Here is a 27,326-nt window from a genome sequence, read left to right as displayed (position 1 = left end):
CTCTGAATAAGCTCCTCCTTTATTTCTGTGTAACTTTAATGTGTAAACTTTATATATGTCTATATAATTTTTTAATATGTTTTTTATCATATATTATTATTATGTTTATTACTTTTTTTTAATACTGATTAAAGTCTTTTTCTTTTACAATATTAAAAATTATATTTATTTTAAAAACTTTTATCAGAGGCGTGCGATAAATTGTTACATGAAAAACGATTGGGAAGATTCTCCACGGCTAGAAAGGATCTCGAACGAAACTCAAACCGCGATATCTTACCGCGAAAAATCAATATTAAAGACCACCGCAGGTGCGATTGCTACGTGACGCTCTTTATTAGAATTTATCGTCCATTTCTTGGTATACTCATGGAATGGTTATAGCGGGCAAAGTCTCCTCGGCACTTAAACGCGTACCAATCTCTTCTTGAACGCCGCGTAGGAACTGCGAATAAATTCTAATCTCAGTTCGTTTACAATTCGATAGTGCTAGCATGCCACTTTTACCCACAAAAAAAAAGATTCTTTTAAATTATATTTTAGACTTTAAGGTATAAAACATCGAGAAATATATTTCGATTTTTTGTTTAAGCAGAAATAAGGGTGAGAGAAAGTCCAAGAACTCCCAATGGATATTTAATGAGAGTGATTTTGAAGGATGCGTTTACATGGCCGAAGACCAGCATTTAACTGAGAGAGCGTTAGGATATCGCGTTTCGCGAGGAAAGATATGATTACCCAGGAGGATCGCCGATACTACAGACACGGCCTGATTTAAGGGTCACGGGATATTAAATCAAGAGCAGGTCGCTGAGGTCGCTTGGATATCGGCGTCGAGATTTATTTTCTCGCGTGGTTTCAATTTAAGCAGCTAGTCGTGCGCGGCGCGGATGATATAGGGTATCCATTAAAGGAGCACGACGAGCGCGGCTCGAATTAGAACGAATGCCATCCGATTATTATCGCTTTCGCATACCGTTCCTACAATCATTATCCTCTTTTCAATTATATATTCAGGGTGATGCATGTTTCGCACTGTCGCGCGAGTGGAATTTAACATATAATTAGTAGCGATATACATATGTATCAAGAGTACATTTAATAATTATTGATAAGCCAAAAAAAATGTTTCTCGATCTGTCAATTTGTAGTAAAATATAAATACAATTTTGTCGTACTATTCAACATTACATATATTTCTGTCAAAATATCGAAACAAAAATTACTTGATGCAAATTTTAAAAATGAATTTTTATTTTAGTTTTTAACGTGGTACACTTAATTTGTATATTAAATAATTTTGCAATTAAATTTATTACGTTAGAAAATTAGAAAAAAATGTTGCAAAAAAACTTTGCAATTTGCAATTTTGAATTCATCAAGATTTAAACTGTTTTGCTCGTTAGTCACGTATTCTGTATGAATCGACTACAAATTGTACTAGATGTGAATGATTAAACATTCCCATCTAGCGGAAACGATGGGACAAAATATTTGGAGATTGCATTCTATGCGGAACAATGCGTTTATTCGCGCATATTGCGCTTTGTGTCACAATTTCGAGAGCTTCTTTGTGAATTTCATCGCAGCAGTCAGTCAGATTATTTCGATTGAACGAATGTGTTTTTTCCGGGGACGGAAAAATTTCCGAAAAGATCGTTCATACGTTTGTCAGGAAAAAAACATCGAGAGAGAGAGAGAGAGAGAGAGAGAGAGACAGAGACGACGCGTTAACGACGAATTGCATTATTCGAAAGCTCGGCAATAAGTGACTTACACCCACACGCCAATTTCAGATGGCGGACGCGGGTATTTAATCTGCGATTAGCCGCCTCCGCGAAATCAATGCCGCACCCCAAGGAACCTCTAACAAGGCGAGATTTCACCACCTAATTGTTTAATGGCCTCCGATTATACGGCGAAGCGAGGATTACGGATGCAAGGCGCACGACTAATGGCCATTAATGAGTCCTTATCTTTCGACTTCCTCGATACAAACCCGGATCGATGTCGTATCATGCCGATCGGAAGTGGACCCGACAGAAACGGAAGGAAATTTGCATTTAAGAGAGAACGCTTGCATTTATGAAAATATGGATACGGCCTTTGAGAGAGTGGAGTCGTAAATCAATTTAGTTTCGAAATTAACAATTAAGAGGTTATCTCGATATCTCGGTAGAGAGATTATCAATAGGTACTTTTATCTGAAAAAGAGCGCTTTGCCTCTGAAAGGATTAACAGTTGTTTAATTATGCACAAATTTCTAATATTGCAATTTCATCTCGCTCTAACAACCAAACTTAAATTTCAATAGTTATAGTTATTGGAGAGATTTGTACTTGCTGTAAATGAGTGGGGAACAATCTTTCATGGATGAAAGTTCCGCGTTTCACGTGAAGTGATCATAGATCTAAGTCTGAGATATCATGGGTGTCTTGGTCTTCTCGTATATTAAACCAGGCTCTCCGCAAGTTATGAGATCAGTACGGTGCACTTTCGGCCTCGAGTTTTGCCGTTCACAAATGACATATGGCGGTGAGATATCGCGGGGACCTCTGCCGATATTGCGAAATTTATCGGTGCGAACTTTTTTAATCGAACAACAGATTCTCAGCATGGCACGCTGCACGTGTGCTCTTTGTTCATTTCGACGAATGAGTGCATTACGAAGAGCTCTGATTTGATTCCCCGATACAGCATGCAGTCAATTTTTAATAAATCAATATTTTAGCAAACAAAAATTATTCCTATTATTATTTTTTCGATAATTTGGATTAATATTAGAATTTGTCTTGCCATGAATAAAAATCTTACTTTTTGATTTTCAAACTAATTGTTTGGATACGCGTGAAGAAATAAAATAAAAAAATCTTGCTAGGCGTTTAAACTATAAGATCAGAGAAATTATAGAGGCAGAAAGCACTTTGGGGTGTTCCGATCTTTAAAGTGCACTGGAGAAAGTTGAGGAACTAGGCTTTTACTCTATCTAACATGCTACCACGTTCGGAATCGGCTCTTAAGTCACTTGGCCACTGTCCTTTGACACATTGCAAATGGAGCAAGTACTTCAAGTTGCTTGTCAATGAGTGTCGGTGACGTAGAATCGATACTGAACTCACCGTATTTGCCCCGTATCCCGCGAGAAGCGATTCATCCGTGAATTGAAGGACTACGCGATACGGCGATTTCGGCAGCAGCGTCTTCTTGGTGTAGATCTCTGAAAAATACGCGAGACGGGTTCTCGGTTACAATAAAAGTACAAGCGGGCATTTATCAAATGGAATGAAATATGAAACGAAATATGAATGCAAAATGAGAATAAGTGCTCGAACGCGTGCTCGATGTACTTACTAGAAAAAATGCCGGTGGAAGGCGCTTGGTTCGGACGCGTGTGATGCTCGATCGGCAGAACATTGTGAATAACGGTCAACGCGTTGGACGTATCGTCAAGCAGATGAACGCTGTATTGGTTGCTGGTCACCTCATCCGCGTCCTTCAGAACCAAAAGATTCTCATTCACCAATGGAGAACCCTGTAACATAAACGTTTCTTTGCATAATTTTGCGTCACGAATGTAGATTGCATATTATATTGTAAATGATTTAATTTCATTTACGTTTTTTAACATCCGCATAATTTATACCTATTATTTTTATATACAAGTAATCTTTATCATTTCAATAATTTATCATTTCATTTTTTTGTTTTAATTTACTCATTCACTGCAATTATGATAATGAAAACCTTTCAGTTTTATTAAACTTCTATAATAATTAGAAAAATATACATAAAGCTTTTTTTAGCCATTTCTAATGGTATTAAATTGTTTCAGTAACCGTTTTAAGTATTTTCACTGCACTTAGTGAAACGGTAGATTTCGATTAACTGATCGAACTTAGCTCATTAAAGTCTCCAACTAGATTCGTAGAGAGTTCTCAGGTGTTTCGGTTATTCGAACGAAACAATTGCTCCTTCATCGAAGTGAAATGAACAATAAAAAGTAACAGCTGAATGAAAGGAAAAAAGGTGTTTACCAAGGACTGTGAAAAGTAGTGAGGAAAAAAGAGGATTTGATGAGAAGGAGTTGGAAAGGGGTATCCCGAGAGAGGTTTAATCAGGATCAATCCCAGCTAAGCTATTCCTCTCTCGCCGTAGGTATACTTCATCACTCTCGTATGTCTTTTGTAATGCTCGTCGCAGTTGGCGTTTCCTTTTTATTATGCACATCGTGTTGAAAACAACGCAGTAATTACGCGAACAATGAGTGCTTGATTAAGTCTCGTTTCCAGCGTGGTGACGCCGCGGTTGAAAAGCGCAATTCATTCATGGAGAAACGCTGAATTTGTCAAATAAAATGCTCCCGGATGTTGGGCAAGTTAACAAATAAAATAAGGACAGTTGAAGTTATTCTGAAAAAAAATAAATTTTGACTCGACGATCCTTATCTATACATTTTTAAATAATTTTTTTTGTGATTTCTTGCAGAAATGTAATTTAGATCTGATATCTTATACTGCTTTTTTACATTTTATATGTTTATTTATTTACAAATAAAGGCGCAAATAAATAATTTACATTTAACTTATAGAAAGTTTGATTCAACAATTTAATTTTCTTTTAATGAAAGATATAAAACAGAAAAGTGAATATTATCAGGATCATAAAGTTGGATTAAAACTAGAACATAGACGGGGCGGGATTTCGATATAGATCAGCGATGCCCTTACGCTCCCATGACGATAAATCTTGACTTACTTAATACCAGCAAGTTAATTGGTCCTAAGTTACTTGAACGATCGTGGCAAGCGTTAATTTAGTTGGCTCAATTTCGATATTGTAAAATTACCTTGGAGAACTCCGGAAGCGTTATAGCGATGGAAGTGTTCCCTTGCACCGTCGGAGGATTGTCGTCTTCGTCCAAAATGTCGATGGTGAGAACGTCCGTTTGCACGTGCTGCATCCCGGTCTTTTCTTCCCAAACGACACATCTCACTTGGATCTTGACGTGAGGTCCAGGTCCTCCCGGAGGTCCGATAACATCTCGGTCTAAGGATGCGTTCGCAAATAACTTACCGTTCACTACGTGAAAATAGTCCGTTCCTGTGAGACGAGAATAAAATTCAACTCTCGTTGTTCCTACGTTGCTTCAAGTTCAATATCAAGTGTAGTATAGCGTATGCGTTATTCAAAAGTGGTCTGTGGTAGCAAAGCACCTATATCGTTAGCATAAATTACCATAATCGAAGAGGTTCCAGGAACAGTGGTGCAAGCGCCAAATTTATTAGATAAGAATCTAATGAAAAAATATTGTCGTAATATATTAAAACATTGACAATTAACAAAAAGCTGTAATATTATAATAATACATATTATTTTAATGTATTACCCGTATTATTCAAATTAATATAAAAAACTCTTATTTTCACACATATCCCACATAATTTTAGATATTGACATCAAAGTTATTATTAATGTTGCAATACTTTCTGACGCATTTACAAATAATATATAATCTTAACAAAATATTTAAATTGGTCAATATTTTAATATAAGTAATCTATATATCTCTATATGTGAGTGTATTTTTTTCGCGGTTTTCTATAAAAGTTTAATGTTTATATCTCACTATTGTTAGCTTAAACTCTCTCTCTCTCTCTCTCTCTCTCTCTCTCTCTCTCTCTCTCTCTAGCTCTCATCCAAAAAGCCGCATTTGAAATATGGCGCTTGCAACATTTTCCCGGTAGCCACTTCTATTGTATTCAGCGGACGAAAAATAAAATTTAAATCGTCGGTGAAGAGATTTGGGGGATTTGATATATGATTCGGCGCACACAAAAGAGGGCCACAGGTTTCTGTTGTTACGTATTACTGCTGCCATTGCAACACTAACGACGTCTTCAGTGAATTTTAATGATGACAGTTTCGCGCTGATCCGACGGCAGCTTTAGCGCTCCTCACTGCCGCGAACAGTTGCGGCAGAATTTATTCGTATTTTATGTCGCATGACTCCAATCAATCACCGTTTCGTTGCTCTCCCGGCTTTGTCAGTGCAAAATGCTCGATCCTTGATGGTAGATTTATCTCTCGTAAACATGAACCTGACGGTTTAACGAAGATCGCTAGGGTGACGCAACGATGCGACTTATTGAGAACACGAAGGAGGATAAAGATCTCAAGCGCGAGGGGAATGGAGTTTCCGAATTCCTCATAAATTAATTTTAGACCCTCCAGAAATTTTTTAAAAATTTGTAGATAAATTAATGTTTAAAATTTAAACTATTTATATTCGTAAATAAAGTAATCGAATGAAAGTACACGAGATTGGATTTGAAAACTAAAAGGATTGAGATATCACTGAAGATACTTGCCATTCAATAATTCATATCTGGTGACGCGAAATTCGGGACACACGTAGCTGTATGCCTCCGGGCCGAACATGCCAATCATGGTGACTGGTTGATTCTCATAAATCTTGTATCTCGACGTGTTCCAGAAGCACATGTCCTGCAACGCGAGGAACTTTGTGGACCGACGCCTCCGATAAAATATACCTTGGCGCTTTAACCCGTTAACGGTCGTTTATCTTCTTGTATCGCAAAGCGATCAAATGAAACAAATTTCTACAAATCACTAGTTGTGATGCTTTTACATTCGCCGAATAATAAATGGGTTTAATTCAATTTTCATATTATTCAGATCAATTTTTCATTATTTATGCGCATGGTACATGAATTCCAAGTGACAACTGCGATGGTTAATGGGTTAAACGGGTCGCTCGCGCGAATATTCAGAAGGAAGTAGAAATTTATTACGACAATTTACCTGCACGAAATCTGCACAATTGATTGTTTTTCCCTTCACCGGTACTGGTTGCACTTTTATCTCGAGCACCGCTTCGCCAAAATTCTTTTCCGTCGCTTTGATAATGATATTGAGGTCGTCTTACAACGTAAAAGAGAAAAACTATTTTAAAAACTCCAATTACACATTAATTATTATCTGTTTACAATGTCAAATAAAATTTCTCTTTGTAGAAAATAATAAATAAAAATGTTTCCGTACCATTTTTCGAAAGATTCCGTAGCATAACTTCGCTCGAATTTCTAAGGTAAATTACAGACTCTTCCCGCGGCATGCGGATCTGATACTCCACATTTTTCGGCGCAACGGAGTCGTTCCGTAGGGTCCTGAGGCCGATTAGTTTGACCTCGTCGCGTCGAGCCGAGTACGGGAGCTTTAGAGTGAGGTTCGATTGCGGGAAGTAGAGTCCTGAAACAAAAAAAAAAGGAAATAGATTTATCCGTTAGGTACTTATCAGGATGTGGCCTCTTCCTCCGCAATTTTTCCGGACAGGATTTTCAGATTGCGCCTTAGGCTGACTTATATCGGATATCGTTCCCGAAAGTTGTCGCGTCCAAGAACAATGGCCCCGCGCTCGTAAATCCTCCGCGAAACGAACTCAATGGCTCGCCGGAAGCGTAGGAGGGTACCAGCCGAATTTCGGTGAAGCGAAAACGGTAGTAGGTAATGGTATGTACACTATATAGCGGTGTAGTACTCCAGTTTCGCCGATTTTGCTGACGATTTCGCGCGCGCACGTCGCACACGTTGTTATACTTGGTACTCGGAAACGTCACGTACACCTTACGGCTGTTTGCCGTCGTTGCCGCGCTAAAAGTTGACAGGTACAGCGCAAAAATATCGACAAGCGAAAAGAAATAAGTCCCTGTTAAATTCTTTATATTTAATACTTCTTTTTGTGATAACTTTCTTTAATGTGTGATAACGGTTTTGTTAGTTATTCTTCTTAAACCTGTTTTCCCCAAGAATATATGTTTGGAACATTTTTTTCTTTATGATCACAAAGAAATAGATAACGGATATTGAGAAGAATATTTCTAAATGTCTCTATTATATAAGTATTTGTGTTGGGATTCTTCTACGTGTGAAAGCGAGGGCGTTTAATTTTGTATTAAAAAAGTGCAAGAAACGTGAGAATAAAATCTGTCGTCGAATGGAAATTCAATAGTGTTGCGAAAGCTTGCTTAATGTTTAAATAAGCGAAGACTACCGCCTATTCGGAATCTGGAACCGATTTCACAGCTATTTTGTGTAGAGAAAAAAAAGAGGAATAAATTATATCGTAGAGAGAATAGTCTATCTCTCTCTGATGTATATTTCATAACAGCCAGAGAATTTGCATTTTTGCCGAAAGGTGAATATTCAAGCAATAGTTTTTCGTATGTTTTCGTTTAAAATATTACCAAACCAATTTCGCAGAAACAGAAAGAAGGCTAACCGTGTATCTTATTCTCTCACTCGCGATACTACAAGGATTCTTTTTGCAAGCCTTCCCGGGAAGAGGACTCCGGTATGTGCATGCAGGACCTGCGTTTCTGAACGGCTGAAACGTGTTCAGTCGCAAAAATGTGCTTCGCTGAATAAAATATGCCGCGAGACGATCTAAAGGCCGTCTGGCGTAAGGCATACGTTACGATATCTTACGTCGGAGCCGATCGTCTGGCGGTTTCTACGTTTTGAGCTTACGTCGAACACGCTCTCGAGATCGTCGCCGCCACGTCCGGCGAATAAATTATGTCGCGAGAGGCGACTTTTCCTCTCACGCTTCCTGTCATATGTTATAAATTATATGGCGATAAGCGCCCACGGGAGACAGGAAAAACTCTTTCTACCGCATGCAATTTTAGATCTGAGATACGGAAAAATATAACAATGTGATGGAGATTGTTTGTTTCGGAAGCAATGTAAGTCTAATCTATCTAGCGTATAAATTACAGAGTAATGTAGACGTAAAAGAAATATGATGCGGTATATTTATTTTAGCGAAATTGAAACTAAATCTACAGCCATGAAATTAAAAAATGTCTACGTGCGTTTTATATAAAACAAATGTCGGAAATATAGACATTTTATTTCCGGAAATAGAGAAGTATTTGGTCAGTATTCATGCGAGGAACTACGAAAGTTGTTCTTGATTCTGGTTCTGTTTCTTATGGTTGGGCGAATTCCTCCTTATTTGGTGAGCATTTCCAATTTCGACATGGACTGCAATGGACATTTGTCGATAGTCTATATATATACTTGACGATAAGAGTCTGTATCGACTTGATCGTGCCAGGAGCGGCCTGGGGATATTCCGTCGCCCTTGTGCAATGATGTTATTGCTCCCCTAAGTGCGACTGTCAAGGAGGATCGAGAGATTTAAGAGATAGTACAGCCGTTACATATTTATAGCGAGACTTTATTTAGTTAGAATTCTAAAATGTTTATTGTATAACAAAATGAATGTGAAATATATATAACATATAAAGCAATATCATTTTGTCAATTTATCGTTTGATATTTTCAACCTAAACTCTCTTAAAAATTTTATTACTGTTAGAATAATTTAATTAATTTAATTCACTTATTGTAATAATATTTAATTAATATATTTATTAAATTTATATTTAAACTATGTTTATATATTTTTTTTATTCTATATTTAATAATTCTTGTTCATCTCATAAGTCTCACTTCTGCAAAAATTATGTTAGAAGAGTAAAAATTTCGGACGTAAAAATTCACTTTGTGAATATGTTTGCAATTTTGTCGCATTTCTATATTTCTTCGTATAGTATAATTTTTAAAAATTAAAGTGCACTAACACGTTAAAATTAATTAAGGGATTATTGAAGAATTGTTTCGCAATTCGAATCTGAGTCATGCTCGGCTTTTAGCTTCACTTCAGCTATTTCGAAGAGATTGCTACGAGGTCGCGTTAAATGCTGAAACAACGATCCGATTTTCCGATGGACGGCAGCATCTAATTTCGGTATTTACGCGGGCAGGTTCAATGTCGAGAGAGGGAGACATTACCGAGGTTCTCTGCACCGGAACCTTTGCGTGCGACCATCGTTGTGCGACCTGGAGGAACGAACCTCCCGCTCGGTGTCAAGGTGAGCGTGCAATCAATATATGCCGGAGCGGTTGTTAATTTTAATCCGTGGATCGCGTGTGCGGCTAGATACAGACGGAACGATTACGAGCACTTTTACTACCCGCCCTTCCTCCCACGCAAGTTCCTTGACATACACTAGCCTTAAAGGATATTTCTCAGACACACACACATACACACACACACACACAGTACAATGTTCCATACAAAACTATCAATTTTATAAGTTTACTGACTTGAACTTGAAAAAGATTTTTTTGCGATTAAAATATTTAAATAATTAATAGATTACCAGTTGAAAGTTATAATAAAAAAAGAATAAAAGCATCAGTCATTTCGTAAATTTGAACTACCGTGAAACAATTTAAATAGCAAAATCTTACAGTACAGTTTCTTACAAACAAAATTATAAATAAGATTTAGATGAGTTTAAAAAAAATTGCAGACTTTTTAAAATTTTATGAAATCTGAAAAGATATAGAATCATTTAACACATAAATTTTTCAAAATTTAATTTTTTAAATATTTTGTGATTTTATTTAGAAGCTATTTTTTTTATGTTGAAAATCAGCGTAACAACGAAAGGTCATTCTCAAAAAAACTCTTTCTAAGTAGCAGTTGATTTCTTTATACGTATGCACTCATATTTAATACGTCTATCCAAATGCTAATTTGTCGTGTAAGCAAGTGTAAATTACCATATGTTTGTACACATTCTCTTCCCACTACATTGTCGATGAGACATATTCAGCATAGGTCCTTAATTTGAATAGGAATTTCCTATCTCTCTCTATTAGGATGAAAACAATTAATTCTGTGACGGAGGCAGAGAGTGATGTTCTGTGCTCTCATGTACAATAGAATAGAATTCCTCCGTTGTATTCTTGAGTTACATGTATAGAATGAAATTGTTCTTCATCCAAGATCATATTATAGATTTCAATAAAATTGGAATGTAGTTAAGAAATATATATTAATCATTTTATGAAATTCTAGAAATTTAAAATGCAAAATACAAAATACTGCAATATAAAACGATAATGCGTAACAATGATAAAATCTAAAGGAAGAAGCATCGGTAAATGAAATTTCTTCCAGCACTTTCATTTCAAGATACTCGTGGGTCTCGAAATACTGTACTACGGTACTTTATCGCCAAATAAATCCCGCTGTATCACGAAACACGTACCTAAGTTGCACCATGCATTTAGGTGCACCCGGTGCGAGTCGTCTGTATCCTAGGTGCGATCGACCGTAGGGGAGTTCTTCGCGTGTTAAACGTCGCGCACGGAGTAGCGTTTGCATATTCAAGAGTGGATAACGCCAAGGCAGATACGTCTCGCAGACGTCTCCTTCTGTGTCTTTTCCTGTAATTGAATTCTCGGCGCCGAATGTCAGGCTACCTTATTGGAATATCGGAGGATCTGAACACAATTTACATATTCTGGAGATACCATTTTGTATAACAGAAAATATATTTTATATATATGCAGAAAGATATGTATATAAAGATTTTAATATATAAATAAAATTAATATTATAATCTTTAAAGATATAAAATTAATAATATATATTATATATAAAATACATTTAAAGTAATAATAGATATGTTATAAGATAATAATAAAAGTTTTCTTTTAATCCATGTTATCTCCATTTAAATAAAAATTATCAGGAAAACTTATTATTGCTATAAGCATTAGCTGTACTTCGGCAAGTCCATTAAATATACGAATTTTAGACATAGTTTACGTAAAGCAGACCCTACTGAGAAATTCTGCTGAAATTCCGCGTACGATCATTTCCGCAATAGATGGATTCGATTTGCGCTTATGTGAGTCATAAATCAACTGCAGATCTTGGGGAATCAGCTGTACGAAATAAGCTTCCTTGATAAATGTCCACTAATAACCGGACACTATCGTGTAAGTAAAATGGCGTATCTCATTTAGTCCTAACAGTCACTATTCCGTAACAGGTTTCTCCTATAATCATGGAACAAAGTCTAATGGACTGCGGCTGCCACATTTCTCATTATCCCTTTCGATCGATCGATTCAACATTTTGTGGCGATATTGGACAAGTTAAGGGTAATAATTTGCATTTCTATGCGGCCGTTAAAATCGATTCAACACAAATATTACCTAAAAGGAAACTTTCATTGTAAACGTTATTTGATTTTCACGTCTAGAACAAATAATGATTTTTCGTTATAATTTTTCTTTGGATTTTGTGATTTTTTTATCTGATATGCAATTTTTTAAATAAACAATTTGCTCTAATAATAATTTTATCTATTATTATTTTTTAATAGAATTTTGTAAATTGTGACAGTGGGATATTTGCTTACGTACTTAAATTTAATTCCGACGCTGTCGATTGCCATCGCCCGCCCTCGAAGGCTCTTCGAGCTTTTTAGGTAAAAGTGAACGTAGTTTCTCGAGGAGTCGTAAAAATAGCGTGGTCGACGGTGTAATTTTTCGAGGTGGCAATGAAAATAAAAGGGGCCTCGTCTAGTAGATGAAGTAGGTAGCGCGGTATTTCTGCCGCCTGTCTACCATAATGACATTCTGTAACCCCGCTTTATTGGTGCGACGGCGGAACGTTAATCCCGGGGATTCTCCACGAATGCCCGGAATTGTTTATTCCGCGGTCCGAGCCCACCCCGAGACACACAAACGACACCGCGGGTCGTTTATTAAACCATTTTACCCGACGTGTCCATGGCGTCGTCTGTCTCTCGATTCACGCCTCGTCCCCGTTCCGGAAAACCGAGATCCACCTGACTTTCGTCGGGGATTAGGAATGAATTACGTATATCGCCATGCAAGCCGCTCTAGAACGGTCGCAATTTCACTTTATCATACATACTGGAGTAAGAAGTTTAAGCAAGAAAGATGGCGAGACGTCTGCAGCGTTTGAGTTAGAAAACCAGAAAATTGAAAGACAAAAAAAACTTGTGTGACAGATTTAGTTTCGAAGAAAACAAATAATACAATGTGATTTTTATTTCACATATTTTTTAAAAAAGTTAAATGTATTTTTTTGAGTAAGTACTCCTTCATTTAAATTATCTCTCTTACATAGTAAGTCTTTATAAAGTAAGATTCAAGTGTGATTGTACTGTTAAATTTTCAAGAGACCAAAGTTTTATTATAAAACTTTGCACGTTAATAACATGCCGGGATAATGCAAACGCCTTAAAGTACCTTAAGGCTTTAAACGTTCGCGATGATACGTTATTGTGGTGAAAGAAAAGCCGATCATATTCATGAAAAGCTTCCTCTACTTAAAAATGTGTTCCCTCGGAGAAGAAGAACATTACATCGCTCGTACGCTTAAGTGCTGGGTTGTCGATATGACTTACGAGACGGAAGCGCTTAGGGCTTTCGACACTGAGCGGCAAAAGTGGAGGATGAGCTCGGCTTATAGAATTTTCTACTGCCACGACGGCCACGACACTTCGTCGCAACGTCGGAAAGGACGTATATTAAGCGCCAATTCACTCGTATGATTTTTATACCAAACCTCCCCGATAGATTCATGAAATATATATTACGTTGAAGTTCGCAACGCAAACACCGTTATTGACTCGGCAAGAAAATTTCCTCGGTGATTTTTCTTTCGGAGGCAGCGAGGCATGATTGAAGAGCTTATTTTCCAAACCGTCTTAAACCGTCCTTTATTAATGCATGCAAATTATCATGTATCTTTCCTATCTTAATCTATTATTTCTTTAAAAATTAGATTCAAAACAGTTCGAAAATAAACTTTCTTTTTAAATTAAAAGGAAAGAAAAATTTGAAACTTTTGATTGTTGTAAAATGAATATATATGTAATATGTAAAGGTAAATTTTAACTCCGTGCTTTTCACGTTGTTTACAATATAACATCGTGAAATATGGCATATTGATATAATTTGTAATATGAATACATATTATTTCCTGAAATTTTATTCATACAACACAGAAGGCTTTTTAAATAAATCTCTTTTAGTTCTCTTTCCTCTTGTAAAAATACAGTACAAATATCTGCTCTACACGTCACTCGAGGCGTTCCATTGTACGTATCCTCATGAGAGACATCCTAATGTTCGCGCACTTCATCTTCTTTACTGTTCTGCTGGCTCTTATCACATTTCGTCTAGTGTCGCTATAAAGATGTCACAATAAACGCCGCAACAATGAAGTAAGCCCAGCTATAAAGCTGCATTATCACCGTCTTAATTTTAATGAGAGCTACAGATATTTAAAGACGACGTACTCTAAATTTGAATCTCAATATATGTAAAACTTCTCTGCTGTAGTGAAGAAACAAATTCATTTTTCTCGCGATTAAATACACGCATTATCCGTATTATTATTGCAATGGGAACGATTTAATTTGCTGAAATCACAGAATTACTAATATAACGAATTATTAATGTAATGAACTTATTATTTCTTTATTTGAATAAACAACTCGAATATGAATATTTATTTGGGTGAAACAATGTATGTGAATATTTATTTGAGTTATTCAAACGCTTGATGATATTAAATTAAACGTGTAACATTATGTGGACTATTGTCTTACGATTAGCCACAGCACTTATATAGGAAAATTAAATTGCTCAGTGGAGCGCTAATCGATGCTGCAATCGAACTAAGAACTGACACAGCAAACGGCGTGAGAATTCGCTGTACGAATTTTGGCGGCGAACTCATCAGTTAATTCTCCGGCTAATGACTCGTACAAGCCATTCGCTTCGCCAAAGTTCGATCGCCGCGGATAATTACGGCGTGTCGAAGTTGGACATTGAAATGGCTTAAGCCTCGTGCATAATGCAGGAGAGACAGATAGACGGGCGCGAGAATCTGTCCGGGCCGATCGATGCAGTCCATGCGGGCGATACGCCCGTGATGCTCTAATGTACGCACGCACGCGTGCATCCATGAACGCAGGTATACCTACGCGGGCTCGTTATACGTAGAAACCCCGTATTTGCACATCGAATTACAATTCCCGAAAACAGAGAGCGAGAGAACACGATACGAGCAGCCATACAACGTATACGCAACGTGGCCCTCGTTCCTTGATCTCGAGAGGGTCTCGCGCATTCGTCCCGAGCCTCGGAATCATGCCGATCGACGTTCTGGCGGCATTTTAGTTTCCAAATTACAAAATATGCACTTCTCTCTTTTTCATTATTAAGAATTTTCGCTGCTAATTACGCAAAATCCGTTCTCGCGCGGGTACGTTAAATAAGGCACTTTTTTAATTCATTAAGATCGATATATAGATTATTGCTTTTATTATTGCTGCATTATCGAAGAATTCCAACGCGCGGAATTTTTCGCTTCACAAAATGTGAAAGACGCGCGCCACCGTTCGCTCGGTCGTTCGTGTATGAAGAAACACACACGGGGGTAATCCTGATATTTAATACTAACGATCCGTTAAAGCTGACGTATTGATGCGCGGACGACAGACCGATGCGCGATATGGAACACGTGTGTCAATAGGTCTCGAGGTGGGGAGGGGGGAAGAAAGCGGCTGGCTATTGTCGTGACACTTGGCAGAGGGATAGATGGTCCTGGGCGCGATGCACGCGACTGCATGGCGAGCATACTATAGATCCCGAAGCGGAGACACCTGCGTGCATGCGACGCCGATAAATAACGAGGGTCGCCTGTTATCCCGCTTTTTTTCCCCCTCTTCCTTCCTGCGTTTTCCTCATTTTCCCACTTTTATCCCGATGGCCGACCTCTCTCCGTTCCGAACTCCGAAATAGCCTTAACTATATTTAGGACACTTCGGCATACGGGGCAACTACGGAAAACTCCGCGGTCGTCGAGCATCCGCACCTTTTAAGAGACGAACTTACGGCCTCGTTAACATCGACACGTTAATATCAGCCGGGGTGCGTTAATGCCCTACGTGCTGTAACGTTATATATGTGGCGAGAAACGAAATCGTAAACACTTGCGACTCGTTATTGCGTTACGGCAATGGCCTAACTCCATTTTTTTTTCGTGAACGTGATTTTATATTAGAAAGAAGATTATTGAGGATGTCGTAATCTCTAAAATATGTCCATATAGATTCTTTAAATCATTGGAAATTTTGCGTGTCAAATTTTACTGTAACATTTTTGCTCGCTTCATTATAAATATTTTAAAAACATATTGCAAAAAAGAATTTGTGATACCACAAGTCGTTCTTTGCATGATTAACTTTATTTAATTATGTATCCATAATATTCATTGCGGAAAGTGATAATTTCGAGTTTATCGAGTTCACGTGAAATCGGATGCGGGAAATCTATAAATTTTGCATAGATATCCATTATCCTAATGATTTGGTGCGATATATATTTCTCCGTTAATACGTCCCTAACAAATAACTATAATAACTCGTCACAAATTTGCGGTTATAGTTATGAGATTTTATAACTATGAGATGATAACAATAATGTATACGTGTATAATTAAAGTCAATCATCTACATAGCGGCACATTAAATTACATTATGAATAAATTAATTAATCTATTTATAAAATATTTTTGTAAATAATTGGTTTGTAAAAATAATAATTATCTCACAAAACACATTTCACACTTTTATTCTAAATTAAATTTTAGATTCAGTATTTCCATTTTATTATAAAATATGTCGCTTAATTTATAAGATTATCATTGAGAGACATATTTTACATATTTCACACACACAGTCGTATTTTGATATTTATCATTAATATCACATTAATCAGCCACATTCTGGTTCATCGGCCGATCATTCTGCTAGATAGAGTAGGGTCAAAGAATATTAACAATAAGTATTAATTTTACATTCGCGTTGCTAAGGTAATCGGCCTTATCATCCGTGGTGAATAATCCTGCGGGCGATATCGTAATGCCGTGCTTAAGTAATTCGCTTACCGTGTACGCGAATGTACATTAAATTTTATGGTATACGACAGGCCACGTTAATGGCGCGGCGCGCAACAATACACCCGGCTATACCTTTCATGGCAAATAACAAACTTTTCCAAGAATCATGCATTTTATACAGAGTTAACAAAATCATCTCGGAAATAAAGAGAGTTTCTTCGAGAGATATTCTTCTCCGGCGGAGCATGAAGGCCATATAATTTCTTTTTCTTTCGACGAGTTACAATTTCATTCGTGCGCCGAGTTGATTACTCATTAAAATTTTCCTTTTTTATCTCACCACTATGTCCATCTCGCTGCTCTCCGCCGACACCTATTTCTCGTGGCATTTATTTTTAGCCGACGAGATAACCTCGTGTGTGTATGTATATACATATATGTATATATGGTACAATTTTAGTTAGATTAAAAAATATATCGCGTGATATATCGTTTAAGATTTATCCTCACCATTGTACCTATTTTGCATTGTTGACAACAAAAAGAATACAATTAAATGATTGCGTTAAAAAGATTTTCGATGTCGCGTGATTTCGTAAAAGAGAGGATTAGTGATCGTCGACACTACCTGCCGAATCACAGTAATTTATAGATGTAAAACCGCGAGATAATAAATATTAACTTGTTCATTTTCGATTGCGCACGTGCAGTCACTGCAGAAATGATTTTCTCACATTAAATATAATTTTTTAAAATTCAATTAGTAAAAGTTTGAAAAATAATAATTTTTTAATTAATTCATTTAATCTCCAGTCGGCAGGATCCTCGTATCCGTTGTAGACCTAGGTAGATCGCGCCATTTTCTAACAGTCGTAAAGATGATTACGCCAGCTTTAGGAGCTTGCGATTAAACTTGTATGCCAGCCGAGTCTCGCTCTTCGTTAAATACGCAGCGGGTGTAATTTCTGTACGCCCGGTAGCGGAACTAATTCGCGTGGCGTTCCTTCCCCGTGCCAGGGCGTATAAATTAGGCGAATAAATTATGAATAGGGATTGTTCTCGGGGAACGTTAATTTGTATCGAATCGGATCGGATTGCGCCGCACATCGCGTTAATTGCACTGAGAATTCGCGTGCGATACGCAGGTGGTCTCGACGATCATCGATTTTTTTCCCTCGCCCATCCTTCTAAACGAACGACGGATATAATTGCTTTTAACTCGACTTTTATGTTCCATTCTTGGCCTCGCAGCTAAGCTAAGTTTACCCAGGGACCGACCGCACACCGGCGTGCTTTTACCGGCAATAAGGTGCCGAAGACTTAATCAAAGTCTCGGTAAACATGGCCCAGTTTTCATATCGCGATCGCCCCCTGCGACTAACACACGCGAAACTCCTTCCTTAATTTTGCCACCTCCCAACGGGCTCAATGGACGACGGGTAATTAATGTTTACCGTCATTAACACTACGTTAATTTTAACACCAATATTTTACATCGAATTTATACAACATCGATAAGTCGTATTTCTTTATATAAATGCTCCTATTTTGAATAAGTATATAATAAATTTTACATTTAACCATATATATCTTCGTATAATCAGTTTTACTTGGAATTACTCACTACGTTTCAGCTAACCGTATTTTAGTACATGCATATACATTTTTATACAAACCGTATTTTGATATTTAATTTTCGTTACATAAATTTTTCATACAGTGCAAAAATTAAAACACACGTATCTAAATAAATTTCAACAGAAAATATGTATTTTTGAAAGGCAAAATGCTAATTTAGGTATACATCAAATTTATTATAATTGAGTTTAACGCCTCGTAAAAACTCATAATTATAAATCTTTTGTTATTTACATCTCGAAAAATCTCGGACTACGATTTCTCGAGCAAAGCTTTTGAACTTTCCACGTTGTGAATACGTGTCTATAAAATGATATTGCGTATCTTTTCGATTGCAACGTTATGCTTATAAAATCGAAACGAGTGCGCGTAAAAACCACCGGTGCGGGATGCGATGCGATGCTCTTCGCAACCGCACGGATTCAATATTCCCCAACGATATTTCAGCGTACGCGCTATTACACATCTATGCATTTCGTTGATGCAAAAGGTTCCAGTTAAATTCGAATGACGTGCAGAATAAATAGTATATGAACGAACCAAAGGTATAATTTTAAAGCCTGAAAAATTTTAACGAATTTAATATTCACAAACATCTCTGTACATATTTCATTCTGTGTATATTTCCTATCTACATTTTTTCTTCTCGTAATAATTATGTAAATTTGAGAAAAATAAATCCACCGCTATAAATATCCGTCCACAGCAGATTTGATCAAACAATGCGATATACATCTGCGGGAGCGTTTGTAAAATGGAAATCTATTAAAACCACGAGAGGTTTGTGAATATATCACCACGTGTCATATCCGTGATGTACGACTTGTAAGGCGCACGTGAGAAATGGAAAGACACGTCTTTTGCTCGAGATCGCGGAAGCGCGAAATATCGAAAAAAAAGTATGTATATATTTACATGCCACGAAAATACGGCGTCGGGTTCGTGATTCGAAAACAGTTACCGGCGCGTTACTATTGTTGTGGTGTCATTCATTGGAAAGGCACCTTGTTTTTCACGCGCGACTTTCCCGGAATCCGAGCCTCGGGACGGCAACCTTGAACGTACGTCGAGTCACACGAAGCCCAACTCTTGGCCGCGTCATATTGCCTGCGAGGATATCGTGCTACGATATTTCACGTTGTTCGGGTCGCAAAGCCTTCCCGAAGACAGATGCCGCAGCTTCGAATTTGACAAATTGCAGCTAACACGTATGCTGTTTTTACCTCGATCGCGGTTTACCGAATTTGAGAAATCTCGTGAGAAAGCTTTCGTTCTCACGACTCGCCAGAGAATACCAAGTGCCGCAAATTACGTCGGATTATAATTTGCCTTAATATATATATATATGTATATCTCGAGTAATTTATTACACGTGTTTCTCTTGAAATGAAAACACGATGCATCGCTTCACCTCGACTCGCATGGTTTGCTGAAGACGAATAGCCCGAAATTTATTGCATTAATCATCTATGTATGTTAGTACAGCTTGATATATTTATTCGTAAATGAGATTGCGATTTTCTAAATTCGTTAAAGATGAGTATTGGACGGCTTGAATTCCAGCAGTTAATATTTTTATTAATATCTTAACAAAACGCCGTTAAAAAAAATTTTATCTCTATAGAAATATTGCATATCAAAGAATTTTTTCAAAAAGCGAACTTAATTCACATAGTGAAAGAAAGGCGTTACAAAAAAAACCTGTTTTTGTGATGCTCGGGAAAAATAACATAGACATTTTTTATAGTTTTCGAGGCGAGACATCTGACAATGTTGGTTAAAATTATGTCACATGATAGGAACGTACGAAAAATTAAGTTTAAATCGGAAAAACGCGTGAAGTCGCAGTCTTTTTTGAGACAAGTTACTATATACGCTACATGTATCCATGGTACAGTGTAATATATCATATTTTGACGGTAAAAATTGAGAATATCTTATAAAAATGTTATTTTTATAATAGCGAAAATATCAGATACGACGGAATGTTTTCGAGTGCTTGCTCGGCTGCTCCTACTCGGCGGATCATCGAGAATGCCGAGACGCATGTCGTGCAGGCACACGAAGACATCAGCTGATCTGATATTTTCGTTATTAAATATAGAATTTTTATAAGATATTCTAGACTTTCATTAACGACAAATATATTTGATGTATTAGATTGTATTATATTATGTACCATCATCGATATAAGTAGTGACCTGTTTCTCTCTCTCTCTCTCTCTCTCTCTCACGAATAACTGCGACACGCGTATAACGTTTTCTCGATTGAAATTATTCGATTTTTTATATGTTTTCATTATATATGTGACGTAATTGTAACTAGCTGAAATCATTTCTCGGATTTCTCACCTCAAAAAATAGAAATAATGTCTACTTTACTTTTCTCAAGAACAGCAAAGACAGGCTTTTTTTCATAACACATTACTCTTCTTTCATATCACCATTTCTAGTTGAAGCCTTCTTACAATTAAACTACGCATTCTTTTACCTCGAAATGGAGCATTGTGTTCGAGCTCTCGATTAATTTTGCACAATTGCCTCTTCTACTACATCGATAAAACTGAAGATCGCGATAAAGTAAATTTTTCTTTCCACAGGGGGGGGCCGCATCGCAGCGTGAAATTAGGCACACTAGCGTGACGTCACACGGCGTCGTTACGGTCGGTCAGTTTGCGACGAACATCGTCGGAGCGGAGTCGAGTCGCGAATGCTCCGCATCCTCTCGTTCCCCTCGTTTCGAACGGTTATTTTGTCAAAAAAAGTTACAAATTCGGCGAAAACAGGCCGTTGAGTTTCGAAACGTTAATCGCCAAAGAGAATCTCCTCCCGCGCGGGAAAAGGAGGGTGGCATCTTCCGCCGCGTTGCAGCGTGAAATTAGATATACCGGCGTCACACGGCGCCGTAATGGCCGATCAGTTCGCGACGAGTATCGCCGGAGCGGAGTCCGAGTATCGCGAACGCTTCGCATCCTCTCGTCCCCCTCGATCGTTCCGCGGACGGATATTTTGTACACATCAGTGTCAGAAGTTACGAATTTGGCGAATACACAACAGGCCATTGAGATTCGAAACGCTAATCGCCAAAGAAAATCTCCCACGCGGGGAGGAAGAGGGGGAGGGGGGGGAGGGGGACATTCTTCGCCGCGTCGCGTAGCGTGAAATTAGGCACACTAGCGTGACGTCACACGACGCCGTAGCGGCCGGGTCAGTTCGCGACGAGTATCGCCGGAGCGGAGTCCGAGTATCGCGAACGCTCCGCATCCTCTCTCGTCCCCCTCGATCGTCCCGGGACGGGATTATTGTGTGCAGGTCATATCAGAAATGCCGAATTTTCAACGACGCGGGCCGTCACACGACGCCGTAAAACGGTCGGCCAGTTCGCGATGAGCGCCCCCGGAGCAGCGGAGTCGAATCGCGGACGCTTCGCGTCTCCTCGTCCCCCTCGATTGCGTCGAATGGAAATTATATATGCACAGGTCAGTGTCGAAAGTTATGATCTCGGCGACGGGCCGTTGAATTTCGAAACATTAATCGCCAAAGAGAATCTCCTCCTCCCGCACGAGGGGGTTGGGGGGGGGGGCAGAGAATTTTTCGCCGCGTCGCATCGCCATGAAATTAGGCACACTAGCGTGACGTCACACGACGCCATAGTGGCCGGGTCAGTTCGCGACGAGTATCGCCGGAGCGGAGTCCGAGTCGCGAACGCTCCGCATCCTCTCTCGTCCCCCTCGATCGTCCCGGACGGATAGCGTGCAGGTCGGTATCAGAAATGCCGAATTTTCGACACGACGCGGGCCGTTGTTTCGAGGCATTAATCCCGCCCGATGTCGTCCGTCCGCCCACCCGCGCGCGTCCGTCGAACATTCGCGAGAAAGCCTGTCGCCGGGCTCTGATACGCATCTCGCTTCTCGCACATATTTCGCGTTGATCGCTCGCCGAGCGTCATCGACACGTCGATCGAGAGTAGGCATCGACGGTATTATAGCATCGGCGCGTCGGATTGCCCCAACGAATTCGCCGAAACAGGTGATGCATCGCTCGCTCCGAGATACCGGGATATTTGCGTTGCGGTCAATGCGCGCGTCTGCCATATGACACCTCTCGAATCTTGACGCGCGCCGGTTGAACGGGCGCGTGATAAATCGAGATTTTTCTGAACGGTCCGTAGGCGGAGGGCGCGATATCTCGCGTTTTGCGTTTTGCTTGAAGCCGGTATGCTAATTTAGCTGATTCCGTATTTATATAGGTATGTAGCGATTGCGATTTTTACGCTCATTCGCGAACAAATGAAAAGCGATATTTTATCACTTTATTTCATCACATGTATGTATGTTCTAAGCTTTATCATAACTAACGTAAGATATTCTGTTTCAGGTGAAAATTGAAGTTGGCAAAATTACACTGTAATCGCGTTGCATTGGAGTACGATAAATAATCGGTCGGGAGTATCTTACGAAATAACGGACGATTGTCGTATTGAAGTGATTAGTGTGGTGTGATCGTGATCAATTGTGGATTAGCGAGAAAAAACAAAGCAGCAGCCGGATATAGGTTGGAGCAGAAGCGGGGCACTACAGAGGCGGCGCATCGACTACTGGATCTGTAAGTTTATTTATCGTTGTAGGTAACTCGGAAAATAATGGCCAACCATTATTTTTAGGAAAATAAAGAGATGTATTATTTATGCACATTGATATGTGCGTGATTCGGAAATATTATAAGATCAGAGAATATTTTAGGAAAAAAAGAAATAAAAGGGCAATATTGAAAAATAAAATTATTTTATTCATAATAAATTAAAATATTTTAAGAAATCTTGAGAAAGAAATGTAGAATTAACAATTTAAAATAGAAAAATTTATGAATAACATAAATTCTTTGAAAAAATTGTGAGAAATTTGGACAAAGATTTTTTTACACAATATCTAAAATTAATTTATAAAGTTAAAATTCAACTTTTGATAATGGAATATGACTTGGACGTTTAAAATTGGATAGATTAAATTCGATTATTATTTTCTGAACAATCTAGTATTAAATTGCAAATATTTCGATTTATTCAATTTATTTCTTTTTATTTTTCTTTGAATTTATATAATATATTTGTATACGGCTGTATTGTTTATCTAAAGAGAGAATGAAAATAGGTGCTCCCAATTTCGTTCGCATAACTAAGAATGCTACCGGTGCTATTTTCATGATCATTAAATCACAAAGCTTGCGTCCCTCCATTTTGCGCAACGTATCTTTTCTCTAAATTAATTCACTGCTGCAGAGTACACGTAGCTAGATTATTTCATATATAATAGCCGTGGATATTTGAAAAAAATATTACTTTGCGTATTTTGCGTTCTAACACAAATTTTCAATATTTATTACATTTTCAAGCACGTTTTATACGTATATTTATTTATATTTTGCAATATTTTTGAAAAGTAAATTTTAAAATGTATAGAGGAAAAGTTCTCTCTTTATTTTAGAAATATTTCTATATTTCTCTATTTTAAAGTACATTTCTATATTTTAAAAATGCATAGAGAAAAAATAGAGGAATATTGGAATGTATTTTTCAAAAAATTTTGTAATCTGTATTTTATACATATCTTCACGGTACTCGATGACATTTTTACGTATTCTTTAACCAACCTTTCTTGCGTAACGTTTCTACTTTTCGATCTTTAACATCTCGACGTGTTTGCCCGAGACATGATGTAGGCGTCGGGAAACAAAATGTTGGTCGTTCCTAGAATAGCAGATGGAGACAATCGACGTCGTTTGAATTTCTCGACACTCGTTAGGGAGCCGTTAGTTCGTTGTGGCGTTAAAACCTAATCCCCTTATATACCGCAGAATGACAAATTGTATCATAAATTCATGGGAAATTAAGCAAGGGGTAAATTAAGCGAATTTTATATTTAGTTCCTATTGTATCACTTTGCATTAAGTGCCATGCAAATGCTAATTGAATCTTCAATCTGAGATAGAGAATAAGTATCTTACTTTAAGATTGCATAATTATATTGTATAATTATAAGAAATATAGTTAATATTTTTGTATGAATAATTCAAAATGAAAATAGGTACATGAAAATCATGTCATGAATTGCATAAATGTCGCGAGGTTTCAAAACAGGAATAAGATCGTTTTTGGGGGAGGGGGGAGGGGAAATTATTACAATTTTCTGCTGCTTCAAATTAATAAGTTAATTATAACAATTATAATAATTGAGATTGTCCGGGTGAATGGGGAAAGACTTCCACCATTTCTCTTTCCATCGGGTCGAGAGAGCAGCGCGATTTCTCTCGCAGTTTAGAACACTCGCGACCCCGAGATGCATTAATCTGCGGGAGAAAGCCGTCCGTGGGGATGCCGGACTTTGCCGTCCCGGAGTATCCTTTAACGTGGACAAGCGTGCCGTTTCGGGGAATTTAGTTGCCCGGACGCGCGCCCGTCCTCTTCGTAGTTATATCGAGGTGGACGGATACGTGGCAGAGAGCGATGTTGACAGACCCCCCTCCCCCCGGGGGTAACGTATGCGCGCGACAGTTTTCTGTTTGCTCGGGCATATACGTTTCGCACGATAATGTCGCGGATGCGCCGCGAAAATGATACGGTAAACAACGTAACGCGCGACCATGCTAATTCCACGGCGGGCGGCACCGTGTCAACGCACCGACCGGGCTCAGATCGAATGAACTCAATCAATTTTTTCTGCAACGCTCGGTACGAACAATTATAGCTATCCATTAAGAGTTTATCCATTAAGTTTCGCTTCTCTTTCGGTGCTGAATTTTAAGACTCAATAGATGCGAAATTTATTTTCGAGAGAATTCTCTAATAATATGCTCGTAAACAGTTTAAACGAAATTAATATCTTTCATGAAATGAAGGATATTAATTTTATGACACCTTGTAATTTTTACTTAAATGTCACAATCTGTCTTTCTCTCTATCTTTCTCTCGCACATACACACATATATATATATATATATATATATGTTTTAATTAATTTTTTTGTTAAAAGTTCCCGTTTTGCCCTTTTATTTTAGCTCTGTTCACGATCGAGTCGTAAATAGTAGCTTATCGATGCGAACAGTAATATATAATGTGTATCTGCGTCGACAATTGATATTTAGGGCGATTGGCTGATATCGAAACGGTCAACCATTACGTATCAGAGATCAAAATCTGCGATATTTTTCCTTTGTGCCGCGTTATCGCAGTTAAATGATGTAACATGAAACATTTGATGTTTAATCTTTTTACGAGAGCACATTTCTCAATTAAAATTGTTGAACGCGTGCAAAGGCTGCAACGGTCTGTAATTAAAATTTTAGAAACGAAAGAAAAAAGAAAGATACGCATGAGAATAAATAATTCTACGCGGACTTTATCATTGTTATGCCATATGTTGAGCTGAGCTCTCTTGCTCAGGTTTCAACATTTAAACATTAAATATTCCAAGCGAGGGGGTCGTGCTTAAAAAATCACGGCGAACTTCATATTCATATTTTATTTTATATACCTATTTCTTTTACTTCATCGAAGTACGTACGAAACGAGAAACGAGAGCGCAATAGTTTCTGCATCCTCTGACATTCGAAGGTGCGAACATTTTTGCTCGTTTCATGATTCATGTCTGCTCGTTCCCGCGGGGACGAGCATCCGTGTTTACAAATGAGATTAATTCTCGGCAGCTCTCCTCTCACATTCGCGCTGTGGGATTTATGTGTATCTCTTCGCCGCTAGTGGTGCGAGTCGATCTTCGATCGGACGTGCGGTATCGTTCTCCTCTCCGATATTGCCTGCGTAAATATCAGAGAGGTGCGAATTGTTTGTGATATATATATATATATATATATATATTGTATATATACACGTATACACATATATATATAGCCGTAGCACCGACTATACATGCGACTTATCGCGGATTCTTCCGGCACGCTAAATCTCTTCCAGTGAAAGGAGCGAGATTTAACGCCTCAGAGATGTCTAAAACGGTCGCTATTGAGGACTCTCTTAGCATGCTAAATCTTCCTTTTGAGAAGAAAAAGATTTAACAGTTATTGTGATCGTTATCTTCTTTCTATTGTGATTGTGGAAATTATTCTCGCTAACAAAGGTATATATTGCAATCCTCTCTGTGTTAATCTTAAATTCATTTCGCAAAATTTAGCTTTTTAGAAAACTTGTCAACATTATATGATAATTATTATGTTTGTTAACTACTACAGAATTAATCATATATTACTAATGGTTATTAAATTAATGAAAAGCTCAATTTTCATATTAATTTGATCTTGAATGGAGGGTCCACAATTAATTAATTTTGATCGATTTCCGTGGTAACGTTATCACTATTATTTCACCATTACTCCTCTTGCTGTAATTTGTTCGTGTACTTAACGATATAGGTAACCCAGATTGCGCGAAACTTTGTTCACAGCCTGTATCAGGTCACCGAAGTGTTACCGTGTTTTTTTTAATCACATGTGCATGTGTCGGCTGAGATACACGACTTTGCGCCGTGTCGAGTAGCGCGAAAATGGATGATTTCCGTTGGGAAAACCGTGCAATAAGAGTGATACGGGCAACAACAGCGAAACGCTGAGGAAGCCTAACGAAGAAATTAATGGTCTATTATGAAGCACGCGACAGCCGTGAACATTTGAGGCTTAAGCGGATTTAGCGTGAAAATTCTCGAGGATAGGGACTGCGACGAGATACAGGGTGATCGAAACAAAATGCAATAGTTTACGAAAATAGTTTAAATGTTAGACAAAAAAGTACATCATTTATAAAACTGAGTTCTTCGATATCCTTTGGTCCAAATCAATACTCGCATAATTA

General features: G+C 38.0%; 1 protein-coding gene across 1 annotated transcript in view; it reads right to left on the bottom strand.

Moving 5' to 3' along the window:
• The window catches only part of LOC105459972 (proto-oncogene tyrosine-protein kinase receptor Ret), a 54,006-nt gene that overhangs the window by 14,991 nt on the left and 11,689 nt on the right, over positions 1–27,326 (bottom strand). The window contains exons 3-8 of the mRNA XM_011706372.1: positions 7,063–7,269; positions 6,823–6,941; positions 6,369–6,504; positions 4,847–5,100; positions 3,352–3,532; positions 3,120–3,217 (exon numbers count right to left, since the gene is read on the bottom strand). Of these exons, the coding sequence (XP_011704674.1) occupies positions 3,120–3,217; positions 3,352–3,532; positions 4,847–5,100; positions 6,369–6,504; positions 6,823–6,941; positions 7,063–7,269 (995 nt within the window). The remainder of the gene's footprint in view (positions 1–3,119; positions 3,218–3,351; positions 3,533–4,846; positions 5,101–6,368; positions 6,505–6,822; positions 6,942–7,062; positions 7,270–27,326) is intronic.

The sequence above is a fragment of the Wasmannia auropunctata genome, unplaced genomic scaffold (genome assembly GCF_000956235.1).
Source record: "Wasmannia auropunctata unplaced genomic scaffold, wasmannia.A_1.0 LD333485.1, whole genome shotgun sequence".
Taxonomy (NCBI): Eukaryota; Metazoa; Arthropoda; class Insecta; order Hymenoptera; family Formicidae; genus Wasmannia; species Wasmannia auropunctata.
The sequence above is the reverse complement of the archived record's forward strand: the minus strand, read 5'-3'. Positions and strand labels throughout refer to the sequence as shown.